Below are 16,901 nucleotides of genomic sequence, written 5' to 3'. Positions count from 1 at the left end.
GGTACAAAAATGTAAATATGTGGTTAAAGTCAGTATATAGAAGGGTGACGAGTAGACCAAAACAGGTTACACCAGGTACACAACATAAAAAAGGGGTGAGTAGAGTTGAAGTAAGAAGCGGTCTAGGGAGAGCAAAATCTTGGCCAATAGGTGACCCCATGGCCAAAGGGCCTACAGTGCTTATGACCGGGAGAGGCCCCTGCAGTACCTAGGACCCTTGCGCCGAGGCACAAGTAGTAAATGTTTTGTTGTGTATTGTGAATTATTAAGTCTATTTGAATCTTTAAGCCTAAAGAGACTTTACCTGTTTGGACGTCTGAAACTTTTTGAAAATTTTTTAAGAATGGACCGAAGCCACAGGACTGGTGGTGGCAAAAACACTTTCCCTTTAACAGCCTGCAGCAGATCGACTAGCGTTGTATGGACTGGTTATCAGTTTTTCCCATTTTCCCTGGATATTGTAAATTTTATTTTGGAGACTCTGTCCAAATTACAAATATAAATGTTAATGTTATCTTTGTTAAAAAAAAAATAAAAAATTGTTTCAGTCCCGGTGGAGTGAAGTTAACTAGGGGGGAATGTGGCACCCCTGCGGGGGATTACCACAGGATCCATAGGTGCACGGAGAGATGTACACTTGGGCACACACAACACCTTCCACCCCAGGTCTGAGGGGAGGAGTCAGTTTCCAGGGAGACAGCAAAGCGGCAGTTAGTCATGTGAGGGATGAAGGAGGAGAGAGACAGAGAGCTGTTGGCTGAGGACCAGTGAAGCCCTGAACTAGGAAACAGGTCTGTGTTGTGAAGCGCCCTAGAGAGAGGGACGGAGGCTAGAAGGAGAAAGAAAGAGATAAAACTATTATCCCTTTAGCTCACCTGGACACCGGAGTCCGAGATTGCTATTAATTCAGGAATAGCATAGAAAACCCGGAGAGATCAGGAGGATCTACTCCCCTTGAAGAAGAAGGGGAAAGAGTCGCCAAACTTGACCAAGTATAGGACCAGGGGCCCAGAAAGAGAATTGGTAGCCCCAAGGAAAGGTCCTCATTGTCAGTTGTGGAGAAGGACCCCAAAGAAAGTAAAAGGTGGCAGGTTCAGCTTAAGGCAGGACTGACCCCAAACAACGCACACATTGTTAGAGGAGGCCTCACAAATCTCCAGGGTGAATATCACTACCTGCACCGAAAACCTGGTTACCCTCCTGAACTGTACCTGTTACCGGACATCAGTAAAAGAAAGGTACTGAAACAAAGACTTAATGTGTGTGTGCCTACTTTGACATTACTGCCTATAGCGTTCGTACAAGCCGTATGACGATCACCTCAGCAACCATACACAGCGCTGGTAACCGACTTTACCAGTTACCACAGGAGGCGTCAGGACACAATACTCCCATCATCCTCACCCCCATCCCTTTACTGACGGTCCAGGGCACGGGACCGTGAACCGACCAACCGTGATCCCCACAGAAGTAACCCATCCATCCCGGTATCCGCGTACCCCTACCCCTGTCGACCGAATCAGTACCACAATGCACATACTGGCTGGCGGGTCTCCTGACCCGAGAGTGACAGGTTCATATATTTCTAGAAAGCTGTCATGCTCGAGTTAGGAGACCCGCCAGCCAGTCCGTGCATTGCGGTCCGATCTCAGACAGATTTATATAGACTTATGAATGTGCCCTACATGTCATCTTTCTTATCTGGTGTAAATGCTGCAGTTCTCCTGAATCTGGCATTGCTTATATTCTGTTCCTGCACCCCCATTTCTGAGACATGCCCCCCTTTTTACAGTATTTAAAAGTAGTCTTTTTAGCCAACTGGGTGTGGTTCTTAAGAGTTACATCCTGTAGAGAGACAAGAACCTGCCCCACATCCTGTCAACTGATAAGAGGATTTCTGTTGCTAGAAACGCATTACACTTACCAACAGGCACAAATGGGAGACACCCACTTGTCTTCACTATGGTGTGATATTTTTGTTACCCTTTCTGATATGTTTTTCTTGTGCCTACATGTGGTTGGACCAGTGGAAAGAAAAAGACCCGCCCTCAATTCCTGTAAAGAGGCAAAGACCCGCCCTCACTTCCTGTAAAGAGGCAAAGACACACCCTCACTTCCTGTAAAGAGGCAAAGACCCGCCCTCACTTCCTGTAAAGAGGCAAAGACCCGCCCTCACTTCCTGTAAAGAGGCAAAGACCCGCCCCCACTTCCTGTAATTTGGTTCAGTGCTTCTGCTGCTAGAGACGGATTACACTTGCCAGAGATCGGCACAATAGATTCCATACATTGAATTGATCATCTCTGTATTATGTGATGTCCGCACCTGTTCTTATCTATAATAATGGCCGGTCCATCAATTGTGTGGTCACAGGATAGATCCTCCAGAAGATACACACTGGTGTCCATGTATCCTTCTTCAAAATAGCATTTAGTGACCTGCGAACAGGTTACAGATTAAAAAAGTAGAACTAAAGTGTTGTCAGATTTTAAGAACAGAGCAGTCAACTGCACTAATCTCACCGACATCATTGGTTTGTGGGATGTGTGTCCATTGGGCGAGTTGTGTGCGGCAGATGTCTAGCGTGGATGTGGTGGGTTGTCTTCTGTGTGAGTGGCGCTTGAATGTGAATTGTGGCCAGCAGACAAGTGCTGTAAGTGTTATAATTATTCAGAAGATGAGTGGAGGGTACAATATTTTTTCAATAGGTAGGAGGAGTGTGGGCAGCTGTTAATTTGGCATGCGAGTGTAAAATGTGTGGATTGCATCTGTGTTGGGTGGTGCGTGCACATTTATTCAGTGGTTGAGTGGGAAACGGGTCCTGTGATTGCATTGCATAGACGTGAATGTGATTATTCGGTATATTTCATGCGTGTGGGGCATACCTAGCTGATAGGTGAGGAGCGTACCTAGCGGATAGGTGATGCGTGCGGCACGTACCTAGCGGATAGGTGACGGGCGCGTACCTAGCGGATAGGTGACGCACGTGGCAATCTAGTGTCTGAAATGTGTATGGTGGATAAGCAGAGTACCAAGCAACCACGCACTTATACTTAGCCTCTAATTCTTTGTGTTTTTTGGAATTGAGGGGAGAGGGCGCGTATATTGAGGAAAAAGGGCACAAACATTGAGGGGAGAGGGTGCAGACACCGAGGAAAGAGGACTCATGAATGGAGGAGAGGTCGCGCATACGTGGAGAAGACTGGGAACATACATTGTCGGGAGCATAATTTGAGAAGACTGGGAGCATACATTGTCGGGAGCATAATTTGAGAAGACTGGGAGTATACACCAAGTGGAAGGGGGCACGTACATTGAGGGGGTAGTCTAATATCTTTAATGGAGGGACACATACATTGAGTGGGGGGGAGCACATACATAATCATTTGTGTTTCTATCACTTGGTAAACTGCAGGACTCACTCACAGTCTCCACACGTGCCGGCCGACCACTGGGCACGATACGAGTCTCGCAGCGGACGCCAGTGCTGCCCGTTCCTCGCACACGGATGTCGTCCACTACAATATTCCGGGAGGGGATGGTGAATCCAAACTCCTTCATGTACCTGTCGAGGGTCACATTATATTAACAAATCAAAAATATGACTGACGGGGAACTTTTTGGAATTATCTTAAGAAAATATTTTACTCCCAATCTTTTGGTTGACTCGCCTTTTTCATCCTTACATTTACTAGAATAGGTGATATGTTAAAGGGGGTGTAGACTTTTGCAACATCTTTTTTGCAAGAAAGCTAGGAGGGATAGCTAATACTAGAGAAGAGAGAAGATTCAAAAAGATCTAAACAAAGTGGAACTGTGAGCAGCAACTAACAGAATGGTTTTTAACAGGGAGAAATGCAAAGTCCGACATCTGGGCAATAAAAATGAAAAAAGCATATACAGAATGGGAGGAATAGAGCTAAGCAACAGCAGGTGTGAAAAAGACTTAGGTATACTAATAGATCATAGACTAAACATGAGTCAACAGTGTGATGCAGCAGTAAAAAAGGGAAACATAATTCTGGGATGTATTAACAGAAGCATACAGTCTAGATCACGTGAAGTCATTATCGGACTTTACTCCTCTTTGGTCAGACCTCATCTGGAAAACTGTGTCCAGTTTTGGGCACCACATTTAAAAAAAAGACATCGAAGACCTGGAGCAAGTTCAGAGAAGAGCGACCAGAATGGTGACCGGTCTGCAGACCATGTCCTATGAGGAACGGTTACTGGATCTGGGAATGTTTAGCTGCAAAAGAGAAGACTGAGAGGAGACTTAATAGCTGTCTACAAATATCTGAAGGGCTGTCACATTGTAGAGGGATCATCCTTATTCTCATTTGCACAAGGAAAGACTAGAAGCAATGGGATGAAACTGAATGGGAGAAGATACCGATTAGATAGTAGAAAAAACTTTGACAGTGAGGTGATCAATGAGTGGAACAGGCGGCCACGAGAGGTGGAGAGTTCTCCTTCAATGGACGTCTTCAATCAGACAGATGTCGGTCCGAGATGGTTTAGTGACTCCTGCATTGAGCAGGGGTTGGACATGAGGACCCAGGAGGTTCCTCCAACTCGAACATTCTAGGATTCCATGTTAAGTTTTTTCTTTTCCTCCAATGCATCTAAAATAACGCATAAAAATGTCCCAGCGTTTTTTGTATACAGCTCTTGAATTTATATTTACGTGTTATTTCTCACCCTCTTCTTCATAACTTTTACACATTGGAAAAGGGAACACAACTAGCGGGGCTATTACATGACAGAAGGTTTAGATTGCACAGGGGTGGTGTGAAGATTGGGGAGACACATAACTCTGCAGAAGAACTGCTGACACGTAACGGTAGGAGAGTTGAGTTTTTGTTAATTTGTTGCAATGCATCTGAATTATGGTGTCATGTGGATACAAGTAGAAATGTTCAGCGCAGGGTCGTTGTGGTCCAAGCAGGTTATGAATGCAGCTCTGGATGTGACTGGAGGACATTATATTACTGAGGATAAGTAGGCGGTAAGTGAAGGACTTTCAGGGTGGTATCTGGCATTAAAGGGACACAACTGAGCGGTCGCCCTTATATTTAGGATCCAGACCTAAAAGGAGTTTCCGGATTGTACCTGGCAGTGAAGGCCTCCTTGAAATCCCCCACCCGGTAGGAGTCGGGGGTCCCAGGGTATCCTCTTGCAGAACACATTAGCGCACAGTCAGTCCGCTCGTACCGGAGATGGAGGAAGGGCTCAGTGTCAATTTGTGACCTGTATGAGATAATATAAACACTGTGTGAGGTCACGGCCCCATGATCAGTATTCGGTCAGTATTTTTTCTCAGGAGTGGGTGATAAATGCAGAATTGGTGACTTGTTTCCATTATACCTTTTCTCTGATTGTTCCTCACCTGGTTTTGGCTCCCACTCCTGAGAAAAAATACTGACCGAATACTGACCAAATACTGATAGTGGGGCCGTGGCCTAAGAGCGATTTCTGGGGTCCGGATAATAATGCAGCGTGTTAGTTCTGATACAAAAACTCCACAGAGCGAACAGCCTAAAATGTCACCGCTTTATTAATTTCCTTTATAAGTGGAAGGAGCACGGCCAAAATCAGATCAGATGAAAAGCGGTCACACGGGAAGCAGACGTAGAACAAGGGATGATGACGCTAAAGATTATTCACAAGAAATCAAGTTGTCTCCTTTCCACCATAAATGGTGGATTAATTGCTGATTCTTGGGGGTCCGACTGCTGGGACCCCTCGGTGATCCTGAGATGGAAGCTCTGTAACCCTGAGAATATGGATCTGCAGCTCTGTCAGGAAGGGATTGGAGGTGCACATGCACGAGCAGTCCCATAGAGAATGGATGGACCAATCCCTTCCTGACGCAGAGCCCAGGAGGTTCCAGAGCCCCGATCTCAGGATCACTGAGGATTCCAGGGGTCCATCCCATGATTATCAGTAAGTTATTTCCTAGCCTATGGCCTAAGGGTAAGTTTTGATTCTAAAACTGTTCTAGACTACCAGAGAAACAGGTACTAACATCTCCAATAACTCAGACCACAAGGATGGCCTAGATCACAGGGGAAATATTTTCACCTTCTCTAGATCACGAGGGATGAAGAGATTAAATTTGTCTGCTGTTCTAGACCACCAGGGATGTAAGCACTGACCTCCTTACTAGCGGAGACCTGAGGGATGGTGACATTAACGCCTCTTCTGTTCTAGACCACCAGGGATGCAGATAACCTTTAAATTAACCGAGACCACCATGGATGGTGACATTACCTCCTCTGAAAGTGGGCACTAACAACTAAAGTGAACTACACCACCAACATGGGGATATTAGCTACTCCAATGAATGGCAAAAAAAACATGAATTAGGGGACATGGAATGTAACAGGGGGGAATGGTGTGTAGTATCCCACCACCAATACTAGAGGGTCCGCTAACGCAGGAGATATCAGAAGATGAGCCCCTGCAACATGCTGACTGCACTAGAAATGCAGCAAGGTCTGAAAACTTTATATTTGGGGGTTAACTTGGGTGCATCGTAAAAACTGAGAAATATGGTAAATTGTACAAATAATACTTCTGTATCGCGGACTAATATCTACGGCGTCAATCGATTACCGGTGAAATCCTTGCTGCTGAAGGGCTTCTATGCACTGCGCCTCCAAGGCTGCGATTCTCTCCTCCAGAAGCGGAAAGGATTCTTTACTGTACAGCACAGAACACGGCTCCTGAGCCTCATGCACCACATCGGCCAGCGCCATGCCGAACGCCGACAGGACGCCACCGTATCTGGAAACAACCGATACAAAAAGTCCGGGGTAAATAAACCAACTTATGGCTCCTCGAGCAAGAACTGAGCAATACGAGCCGCTCACTTATGGATAAACACGGTCTTCATGCCGAGAGATCGAGCGATGGCACAAGCGTGCTGCCCCCCGGCCCCTCCAAAACACGCCAGCACGTGACGAGACGTGTCGTGACCCTTGGCCTGTAGACACAGAGGATTCCAAAAGTAACGCTAAATATTATTCACCAATTTCCCAGTAACTTCTTCTCATTTTTTTTATTTTGATCTTTCTGCTAATCTCACATGAGGGCTTGTGGGTTTTTTTTGAGGGATGAGCAGTAGTATTATATGCAACCATGTCATTTGTTATGTCAAATAATAATAATAAAAAAAATCCTTTATGGATTGGAATGGTGAAAAAACAAAATGCAATTCCGCCATTGTTGCATTTTTACGGCATTCGCTGCGCGGTAAAAGTAATCTGGTAACTTTTATTCTGCAGGTCGGTAGGATCACAACACCAATAAAATGTACCTACGTCTTCATACATTACTCTTTAAAAAATTATTATATCTACCGGTATATATATTTTTTTGTTTTGTTTTTTCTTGTTTTCTGTGGCAGGAGTCATCAGCTTCATTGTTACAAATGACTTTTTGATTGTTTTTTACATTTTTAGAAGGGACCAAAAAAGACAATTCTAGTGATTGTTTGTTTTTTTTATGGGGTTTTTCCAGCTTTTATTCACATGGCGAAACCAAAACCATTTCTATTTTTTTCCACAGAATAGTGATGGGGTGGGTTTGAACTTCTAGGCCATGTTCACATCACGTTTTTAACCCCGGTCAGAGCCTCCGCTGGGGCTTGTGTCTGATGCCTGAAAAGCTGGATGTGAATAAAAATGGTGACGCAGACATTGACTTTAATGAAGCAGACGGGGTCACTCTGCGCCCCCACTGACCTCTCTCTGCAATTTCCACCTTTTTTTGAAGCGTGGATGACCGCCTTTTTGAGATGGGAACAAAAGTGCAGACACTATGGAGAATGACGTCAGGCAGAGCACAAAGAGACTTTGTCTGCAGTTTCGCCTGATTCTGCTTTTTCAGGGACTAAAGACAGAATCCTAGACGGAGTTTAAAGTGTGATGTGAACATAGCCTTATGCTTTTATGTATACAATAAATTTGTTTAATATATTTTTTTCGTTTTTTTAACTATTCACATTTTTCTTGACAACCTTTAGGGGGCTTGTACAATACGCTGCAATGCCTGTGTATCACAGTGTGCTGTAAATTTACCAATACCCTATAAATGTCCTATGAAGAGGGGTGGATGGGCAATGGGCTGACAGAGGTACCACAATTTCTTTGTCTAACCATGGTTGCAGCTGATGCAGCATCTAAGGGGTTAAAAGTCAGTGATCGCTGAGATTAGAGGTTCACTCTCGCGAATGTTCCCCATCGGTCCGCACCTGAGTGAGTGATCGGATTGGGCGACACATGGCTTCGTTGGCGACTCGGATGAAACCCATGGCCACTTCCTCAATGCTAAGTGAAGCTCCGCCCCCTGGTCGGCCATGTTGGAATTGGTTGATTTCCAAGGTGAGTTCCTTAAACTTTTGTGTTGTGTCTTCCTTTGAGAGAGGCTGGTCCTCAGATGGACCGAAGATCCGGGGAAAGTAATCAGGTAGGAGACGGCCTAGACAGAGGTTGGCGTCTGTTACCGTCAGGGGTCCCCCTACAGAAGGATGGGTTCGTTAACTAATGGATTAGAAAAATGTCCCGTAAAAGACATAATCAGGACATTCAGCCTTGGAATATATACTGGGAAGGATTCCAGTCACTAACAGCAAGCAGAGACTTAGAAAAAAAAAAGGTAGAAATAGAAAGTCGACTAGAAAGTTGCAATATCAGGCACAACCTGTGAATAGATGTGGCGCTGTTTCTCAAAGAAAGCAGCCTTGGTTTTCTATTCATAGAAAGTCCCGTTAAGCTTTCCTTACATATATGACTGGAATCCCCCATCTTACAGCCCATTACCCTTCCTGTAGCACGTGGGTCCAGGGTGGGCTCCCGCAGACTCCGGCCCAACAACAAATAATCCCGATCTGAAAAAAACAGATCGCAGTTCATTATTAGCATTATCTTAACACTTGGCAAATGTCCTTCTGTGATTAGATGAACGCCCAGTGTGAACAAAGCCCTTCAGGTAAGGACGAAAGTCACTGCGGTCTTGTAATGACTTTATACACCCACCTAAAGAAAAGCATGGAGCCCCCGCCAGCAGCCACGGTGTTCACATCCAGCTGCGGGGCCTGAATGCTGATTCCAGCTGTGGTGGCCTCAAACACATGTTCATACTCTCCGGCATAGCGGCTGACGTCTGTGGAGGTCCCTGGTATAGAGAAAGGAGCGGTGCTGATCAGCATTCATTGGTATCTCAGCATTTAATACAACCCTCAACATTGCAACTCCAAGAAGGAAAGTGGTGGAAAGATGGATCTCACAGGATGGAGACGTCACGGATCAGGAAGATAAGGAAGAGTGGAAACTAAGCTTTAACAATCTCTCGATTTATTGAGTCTTGAGTATAAGGAGCACGTGCAGAAATCTCCGCACTTATAGCCTGGGCTGCTATCATATATACGTCATGGTTGGGAAATACTTCCTGATCAACGAGATATATACGTCATGGTGATCAGCCGCACACAGGAGCTGTGGTGGGCCATCACAGCTGGGTATTCAACTGATATGACAGCTGACACCTGCAGTTTAACCCCTTAACTGCTGCAACTGATATGAATTGCAGCATTTATAAGGCAGGCAGAGGAAGGAATGGCGTAAAAAAATATACAGCATTAGGAATGGCGTAAAAAATAAATCCAATTCTTTACCTGCTGTTGCTTTTTTCTTTCTGCCTCCCCAATATCGCAGTAAGGCTCGGCTCACATTTATCCTGTGCTCTACGCTGAGCGCTTACACCGGGGTTTCCATGTAAATCTCTGAAATACGTTATTCAGACGGAACTCCCGGCAGAAGACTTCCTATAATGTGGCAGATGAAGGCACTGTGGACGGGGTCCGACCTGTGATCCGGAGGTGTCCGTCTTCTTAGACGTGCATAAAAGCGCGGTCCGCCACAGTTTTATGCACTTCTAAAAAGAAGAACACCACTAAACAGAGGCCAGATGGAGTCCAGAGTAACTGTACTGCCTCATTATAGTGAATGGATCCCTCGGGGGTTTCATCTGAATCACGTCATTCAGAGATTTAAATGGAAACCCCGATATAAGAGCTCAGGGTAGAGCACAGGATAAATGTGATCCAAAATGTTATGTAAAATGTTCCCAATAAAAGCTTCAACTCCATTCACAAAAAAAGTCCCAACTCAGGTCCGTCATCTGTTATCGGAAGTATATGGGGATTCCATGTTACTGTTAGCATAAAGGCTCTGGAAAAGCACTATGGCTCCTCGCCCTCCAAAAGACATTCAGCAAATTCTCCACTCAAAAAACCAAATGCCCCCCCCCCTTCTGAGCCCCAGCGTGTCTAAACCACATTTAAAGTAAAATGTTTGGCATTTCTGTAGCGATGACAGCCCACCTAATTTACGGGTGAGTGTCTCCAGAAGCACAAGCTGGGCACAACGTACTGGTCACTACAACGACAGTTTGCAATTTTCACTCAGCAACATCCACTACTGCTCGATTATGGAAAACACCTATGGAGTCAAATCATCACTACACCTGTAGATAAGTTCCAAGAGGAGAATAGTTTCCAAAATGGGGTTCACTTGAGGGGGGATTCTGCTCTTCTAGCATTTAGGGTCTCTGTATATGGAGTTTGCAAACTATTCTAGGAAAATCCGCTCTCCAGGAGTCAAATAGCGACCCGTCCCTCCCGAGTTTCGCCGTGTGGCTAAGCAGTACTCTACTGTCACATATGGGGTATTTCTACATTCTGCAGAAATTGTGGGACAAATTTTTGGTGACATTTTTACCCATTTCCCAGTGTGAAAATGTAAAATCTGGGGCTAGAACAAAATTTTGGCAGTAAAAATATAATTATTCTTTCTTCACTGGCCAATGGTCTGTGACCCACCTGGGTTGTCAATATGATCACTGCACCCCTAGATAAATTCATTGAGAGGTGTAGTTTGCAAAATGGGGTCACTTATGGGGGGGTTCTGCTGTTATAGCACCTTATGGGCTCTGTCAATGTGACATGGCACCGTCAAACCAGTCCAGCAAAATATGAACTCCAATATGGCACTTATTCCCTTCTGAGCTTTGCACTGTGCCTCAAAAGTAGTTTTTGACCACATATGGGGTATCGGCATACACAGGAAAAATTGCACAACGAATTTTGGGGTCCATTTTCTCCTGCTATCCTTGTGAAAATGAAACAAATTGGGGATAAAACAACATTTTTGTGGGAAAAATATATTTTTTTTTTCATTTTCACAGATCAACGTAAAATTCTGTGAAGCACCTGTGGGTTAAAAGTGCTCATCACACATCTAGATAAATTCCTTGAGGGGGTCTAGTTTCCAAAATGGTGTCACTTGTGGGGAGTTTCCACTGCTTAGACACATCAGGGGCTCTCCAAACGCGACATGGCATCTGCTAATGATTTCAGCCAATTTTGCATTCCTTAAGTCAAATTGTATTCCTTCCCTTCCGAGCCCTGCCGTGCGTCAAAACAGTAGTTTTCTCCCACATATGGGGTGTCAGCATGCCAAAGAAAAATAATCCAACAAATTTTGGGGTCTATTTTCTCCTCTTACCCTTGTGAAAATAAAATATTTGGGTCTAAAGTTAAATTTTTGTGAAAAAAAAAGTTAAATATTCATTTTTTCCTTCCACATTGCTTCAGTTCCTGTGAAGCACCTGAAGGGTTAATAAACTTCTTGAATGTGGTTTTGAGCATCTTGAGGGGTGCAGTTTTTAGAATAGTCATAGAAACCCCTCAAACTCACTTTAAATGTTATGTGGTCCCTAAAAAAATGGTTTTGTAAATTGTGTTGTAAAAATGAGAAATCGCTGGTCAACATTAAACCCTTCTAACTTCCTAACAAAAAAATTATGTTTCAAAAATTGTGCTGATGTAAAGTAGAGATATTGGAAATTGCTTGGAAGAGCTGCATTCACTATTCTGCTGGTGCAGTCACTGTCTACATACATTACATTACTGATCCTGAGTTATATCCTGTATTATACTCCAGAGCTGCACTCACTATTCTGCTGGTGCAGTCACTGTCTACATACATTACATTACTGATCCTGAGTTACATCCTGTATTATACTCCAGAGCTGCACTCACTATTCTGCTGGTGCAGTCACTGTGTACATACATTACATTACTGATCCTGAGTTACATCCTGTATTATACCCCAGAGCTGCACTCACTATTCTGCTGGTGCAGTCACTGTGTACATACATTACATTACTGATCCTGAGTTACATCCTGTATTATACTCCAGAGCTGCACTCACTATTCTGCTGGTGCAGTCACTGTCTACATACATTACATTACTGATCCTGAGTTACATCCTGTATTATACTCCAGAGCTGCACTCACTATTCTGCTGGTGCAGTCACTGTGTACATACATTACATTACTGATCCTGTACTGATCCTGACTTACCTCCTGTATTATACTCCAGAGCTGCACTCACTATTCTGCTGGTGCAGTCACTGTATATATACATTACATTACTGATACTGAGTTACATCCTGTATTATACTCCAGAGCTGCACTCACTATTCTGCTGGTGCAGTCACTATGCACATACATTACTGATCCTGAGTTACATCCTGTATTATACTCCAGAGCTGCACTCACTATTCTGCTGGTGCAGTCACTGTGTACATACATTACATTACTGATCCTGTACTGATCCTGAGTTACATCCTGTATTATACTCCAGAGCTGCACTCACTATTCTGCTGGTGCAGTCACTGTGTACATACATTACATTACTGATCTTGAGCTGCATCTTGTATTATACTCCAGAGCTGCACTCACTATTCTGCTGGTGCCGTCACTGTGTACATACATTACATTACTGATCCTGAGTTACATCCTGTATAATACCCCAGAGCTGCACTCACTATTCTGCTGGTGCCGTCACTGTGTACATACATTACATTACTGATCCTGAGTTACATCCTGTATTATACTCCAGAGCTGCACTCACTATTCTGCTGGTGCAGTCACTGTTTACATACATTACATTATTGATCCTGAGTTACATCCTGTATTATACTCCACAGCTGCACTCACTATTCTGCTGGTGGAGTCACTGTGTACATACATTACATTACCGATCCTGAGTTACCTCCTGTATTGTACTCCAGAGCTGCACTCACTATTCTGCTGGTGGAGTCACTGTGTACATACATTACATTACCGATCCTGAGTTACCTCCTGTATTGTACTCCAGAGCTGCACTCACTATTCTGCTGTTGCAGTCACTGTGTACATACATTGCATTACTGATCCTGAGTAACACCCTGTATTATACTCCAGAGCTGCACTCACTATTCTGCTGGTGCAGTCACTGTGTACATACATTACATTACTTATCCTGTCTGATCCTGAGTTACATCCTGTATTATACTCCAGAGCTGCACTCACTATTCTGCTGGTGCAGTCACTGTGTACATACATTACATTACTGATCCTGAGTTACATCCTTTATTATACTCCAGAGCTGCACTCACTATTCTGTTGGTGCAGTCACTGTGTACATACATTACATTACTGATCCTGTCTGATCCTGAGTTACATCCTGTATTATACTCCAGAGCTGCACTCACTATTCTGCTGGTGCAGTCACTGTGTACATACATTACATTACTGATCCTGAGTTACATCCTGTATTATACCCCGGAGCTGCACTCACTATTCTGCTGGTGCAGTCACTGTGTACATACATTACATTACTGATCCTGTACTGATCCTGACTTAAATCCCATATTACACTCCAGAGCTGCACTCACTATTCTACTGGTGCAATCACTGAGTACATACATTACATTACTGATCCTGAGTTACATTCTGTATTATACCCCAGAGCTGCACTCACTATTCTGCTGGTTATTATTGGAACAGCCAGCAAGCTTGTATACAGACAGCTGCTAACATTGACATCTTCTGCAGATTATGTGGAATGTGGATAATCGTGCTCGGAGGTGAACGGACGGTTTTAATTCCCCAGTGATCTTCTATCTCACCTCCCATATCAAAGCCAATAACTGGCTGAGGATTTTCGGGCTGATAGGTGGTGATAGCGTAACCTACTACTCCCCCTGCTGGTCCAGAAAGGATGGCACGTGACCCATTGAAGCTGTGCATTGGAGTCAGTCCTCCATCTGAGCGCATGAAGAGAACTTGGAGATCCTGCAAAAAAAGTAACAGATCATGTGAATTCAGCGTCATTGCCAAAGAGGCTGCGAATAACAGATATTGTAAGTCTCACCTTGAGATGGTTCTGAAAGCCGCTGCGAAACCCGTCCAGATACCTCTGTATGCACGGGGTCAAATAGGCGTCAGCACAAGCTGTGAAGCCCCTGGGCACCATTCGAATCATCGGCATTACCTCCGAGGAAAGAGACACATGGGTGAAACCCAATGAACAAGCCAGCTCCCCGATCTGATGCTCATGAGAAGACCACCTGTGGGCAACAAAGTGACAACTCCAGAATTATTATTTATTATTATAGCGCCATTTATTCCATGGTGCTTTACATGTGAAAGGGATGTACATAGAACAAACAATTACAATTCATATGAACAATACAAGTCGACGACTGGTACAGGAGGAGCGAGGACCCTGCCCGCGAGGGCTCACAATCTACAGGGGATGGGTGAGGATACAGTAGGTGAGGGTAGAGCTGGTGGTGCAGCGGTATGGTAGAGCGGTGGTTACTGCAGGTTGTAGGCTTGTCGGAAGAGGTGGGTCTTCAGGTTCCTTTTGAAGGTTTCCACCGTCAACGAGAGTGTGATGTGTTGGGGTAGAGAGTTGCAGAGTTGGGGGGAAGCACAGGAGAAATCTTGTATGCGATTGTGGGAAGAGGAGATAAGAGGGGAGTAGAGCAGGAGATCTTGTGAGGATCGGAGGTTGCGTGCAGGTATGTACCGGGAGACTAAGTCACAGATATATGGAGGAGACAGGTTGTGGATGGCTTTGTATGTCATGGTTAGGGTTTTGAACTGGAGTCTCTAAGCAATGGGGAGCCAGAGAAGGGATTAAGAGAGAGGAGAGGCCGGGGAATAGCGGGGGGACAGGTTGATTAGTCGGGCAGCAGAGTTTAGGATGGATTGGAGAGGTGCTAGAGTGATAGTAGGGAGGCCACAAAGCAAGAGGTTGCAGTAGTCGAGGCGGGAGATGATGAGGGCGTGCACTATTGTTTTTGCAGATTCGTGGTTGAGGAATGTGCGGATCCGGGAGATATTTTTGAGCAGGAGTCAGCAGGAAGTGGAAAGGGCTTGGATATTTTGTTTAAAGGAGAGGTTAGAGTCCAGGGTTACCCCGAGGCAGTGGGCTTCCGAGACTGGGGAGAGTGGGCAGCCATTGACTTTGATGGATATGTCAGTTGGGGGGCTTGAGTGAGACGGTGGAAAGATGATGAATTCAGTTTTATCCATGTTAAGTTTTAGAAATCTGTCAGAGAAGAAGAATGAAATAGCGGACAGACATTGTGGGATTTTGGTTAGTAGGGAGGAGATATCGGGTCCAGAGAGGTAGATCTGTGTGTCATCAGCATAGAGGTGATACTGAAAGCCATGAGACTCTATGAGCTGTCCCAGGCCGAAGAGATCCAAGATAGGGCTAAGTCTTTGATGCCAAGAGATGAGAGAGTCTGTAGTAAGAGGGAATGGTCGACTGTGTCAAAGGCAGATGACAGGTCTAGGAGGAGGACAGAGTAGGGTTGCTTGGATTTAACGGTTAGGAGGTCGTTGGGGCAGTTTCAGTGGAGTGGTGCGGTCGGAAGCCAGATTTGAGGCGGTCAAAGAGAGAGCAGGAGGAGAGGTGGGAGGACAGTTCAGAATGGACATGTTATTCCAGTAGTTTTGAGATATAGGGGAGAATGATATATGGCGATAGCTAGACATGGTCAAGGGATGGCTTTTTGAGGATGGGTGTCATCGAGGCATGTTTGAAGCATTTATTTATTTATTTATTTACTCACTTATATAGTGCCATTAATTCCACAACGCTTTACAGACATTATGGGCACTGTCCCCATCTGGGCTCACAATCTAAATTCCCTATCTTTGGAATGTGGGAGGAAACCGGAGAACCCGGAGGAAACCCACGAGAACATGGGGAGAACATACAAACTCCTTGGAGATGTTGTCCTTGGTGGGATATGAACCCAGGACCACAGCGCCGCAAGGCTGCAGTGCTATCCACTGAGCCACCGTGAAGCATGAGGGGAAGACACCAGTTGTTAATGACAAGTTGAAAAGGTGGGTTAGGGTATGGGTTAGGATGAGGATAGTGGTAAGGTTAGGGATGAGGTGGGACGGGGTTGGGTCAAGTTTGCAGGTGGTGAGGTGTGATTTGGAGAGTAAAGAGGAGAGTTGATCTTCCTTAATGGTGGAGGAGCTGGTTTTGGAGGAGGATTGAGTAGGTGTGAGGAGGGGCTGTGGGGACTTTAGGCAAAAGCTTTGTCTGATGTTATCAATCTTCTGCTTGAAGAATGTGGCAAAGTCTTCAGCTGAGAGGAGAGGGAGGAGGCGCTGGGGGATGGAGGAGAGAAATGAAAGTTTTAAATAGCTGTTTAGGGTTGTGAGACAGGGATGATATGAGAAGTATGTTTGTTTTGCTGCAGTGAGGGTGGACTTGAAGGTAGTGAGGGACTGTTTGAATGCAATTAAATGCTCGTTGGAGTGGAACCTTTTCCATGTCCGCTCAGCAACCCTGGCGGCCCATTGCTTTTCTTTAGTCAGGTTGGTGTGTGAGGGTTGCCGGTTGAGTGGGCGAAATGTGGTATGCGTGAGGGGGCGACCAAATTGAGAGCTGCAGCTGTTGTGGTGTTTTATATAGTGGTAGCAGCATTTGCATCGTGTAATGAACTTATGCCTGTGAGAGGGAGAAGAGATTCAGAG

General features: G+C 45.0%; 1 protein-coding gene across 2 annotated transcripts in view; it reads right to left on the bottom strand.

Annotated features, from left to right (window-relative positions):
* LOC141229007 (5-oxoprolinase-like) overlaps positions 1–16,901 on the bottom strand; it is a 74,274-nt gene that overhangs the window by 50,710 nt on the left and 6,663 nt on the right. For both annotated transcript variants that reach the window (XM_073667381.1, XM_073667380.1), the window contains exons 6-15: positions 14,266–14,461; positions 14,021–14,186; positions 9,040–9,178; positions 8,824–8,891; positions 8,256–8,521; positions 6,874–6,986; positions 6,617–6,787; positions 5,111–5,248; positions 3,425–3,563; positions 2,324–2,436 (exon numbers count right to left, since the gene is read on the bottom strand). In XM_073667381.1, the coding sequence (XP_073523482.1) occupies positions 2,324–2,436; positions 3,425–3,563; positions 5,111–5,248; positions 6,617–6,787; positions 6,874–6,986; positions 8,256–8,521; positions 8,824–8,891; positions 9,040–9,178; positions 14,021–14,186; positions 14,266–14,461 (1,509 nt within the window). The remainder of the gene's footprint in view (positions 1–2,323; positions 2,437–3,424; positions 3,564–5,110; positions 5,249–6,616; positions 6,788–6,873; positions 6,987–8,255; positions 8,522–8,823; positions 8,892–9,039; positions 9,179–14,020; positions 14,187–14,265; positions 14,462–16,901) is intronic.

Source organism: Phyllobates terribilis, unplaced genomic scaffold (genome assembly GCF_046119375.1).
Source record: "Phyllobates terribilis strain yellow unplaced genomic scaffold, ASM4611937v1 Scaffold_449__1_contigs__length_1482836, whole genome shotgun sequence".
NCBI lineage: Eukaryota > Metazoa > Chordata > Amphibia > Anura > Dendrobatidae > Phyllobates > Phyllobates terribilis.
The sequence above is the reverse complement of the archived record's forward strand: the minus strand, read 5'-3'. Positions and strand labels throughout refer to the sequence as shown.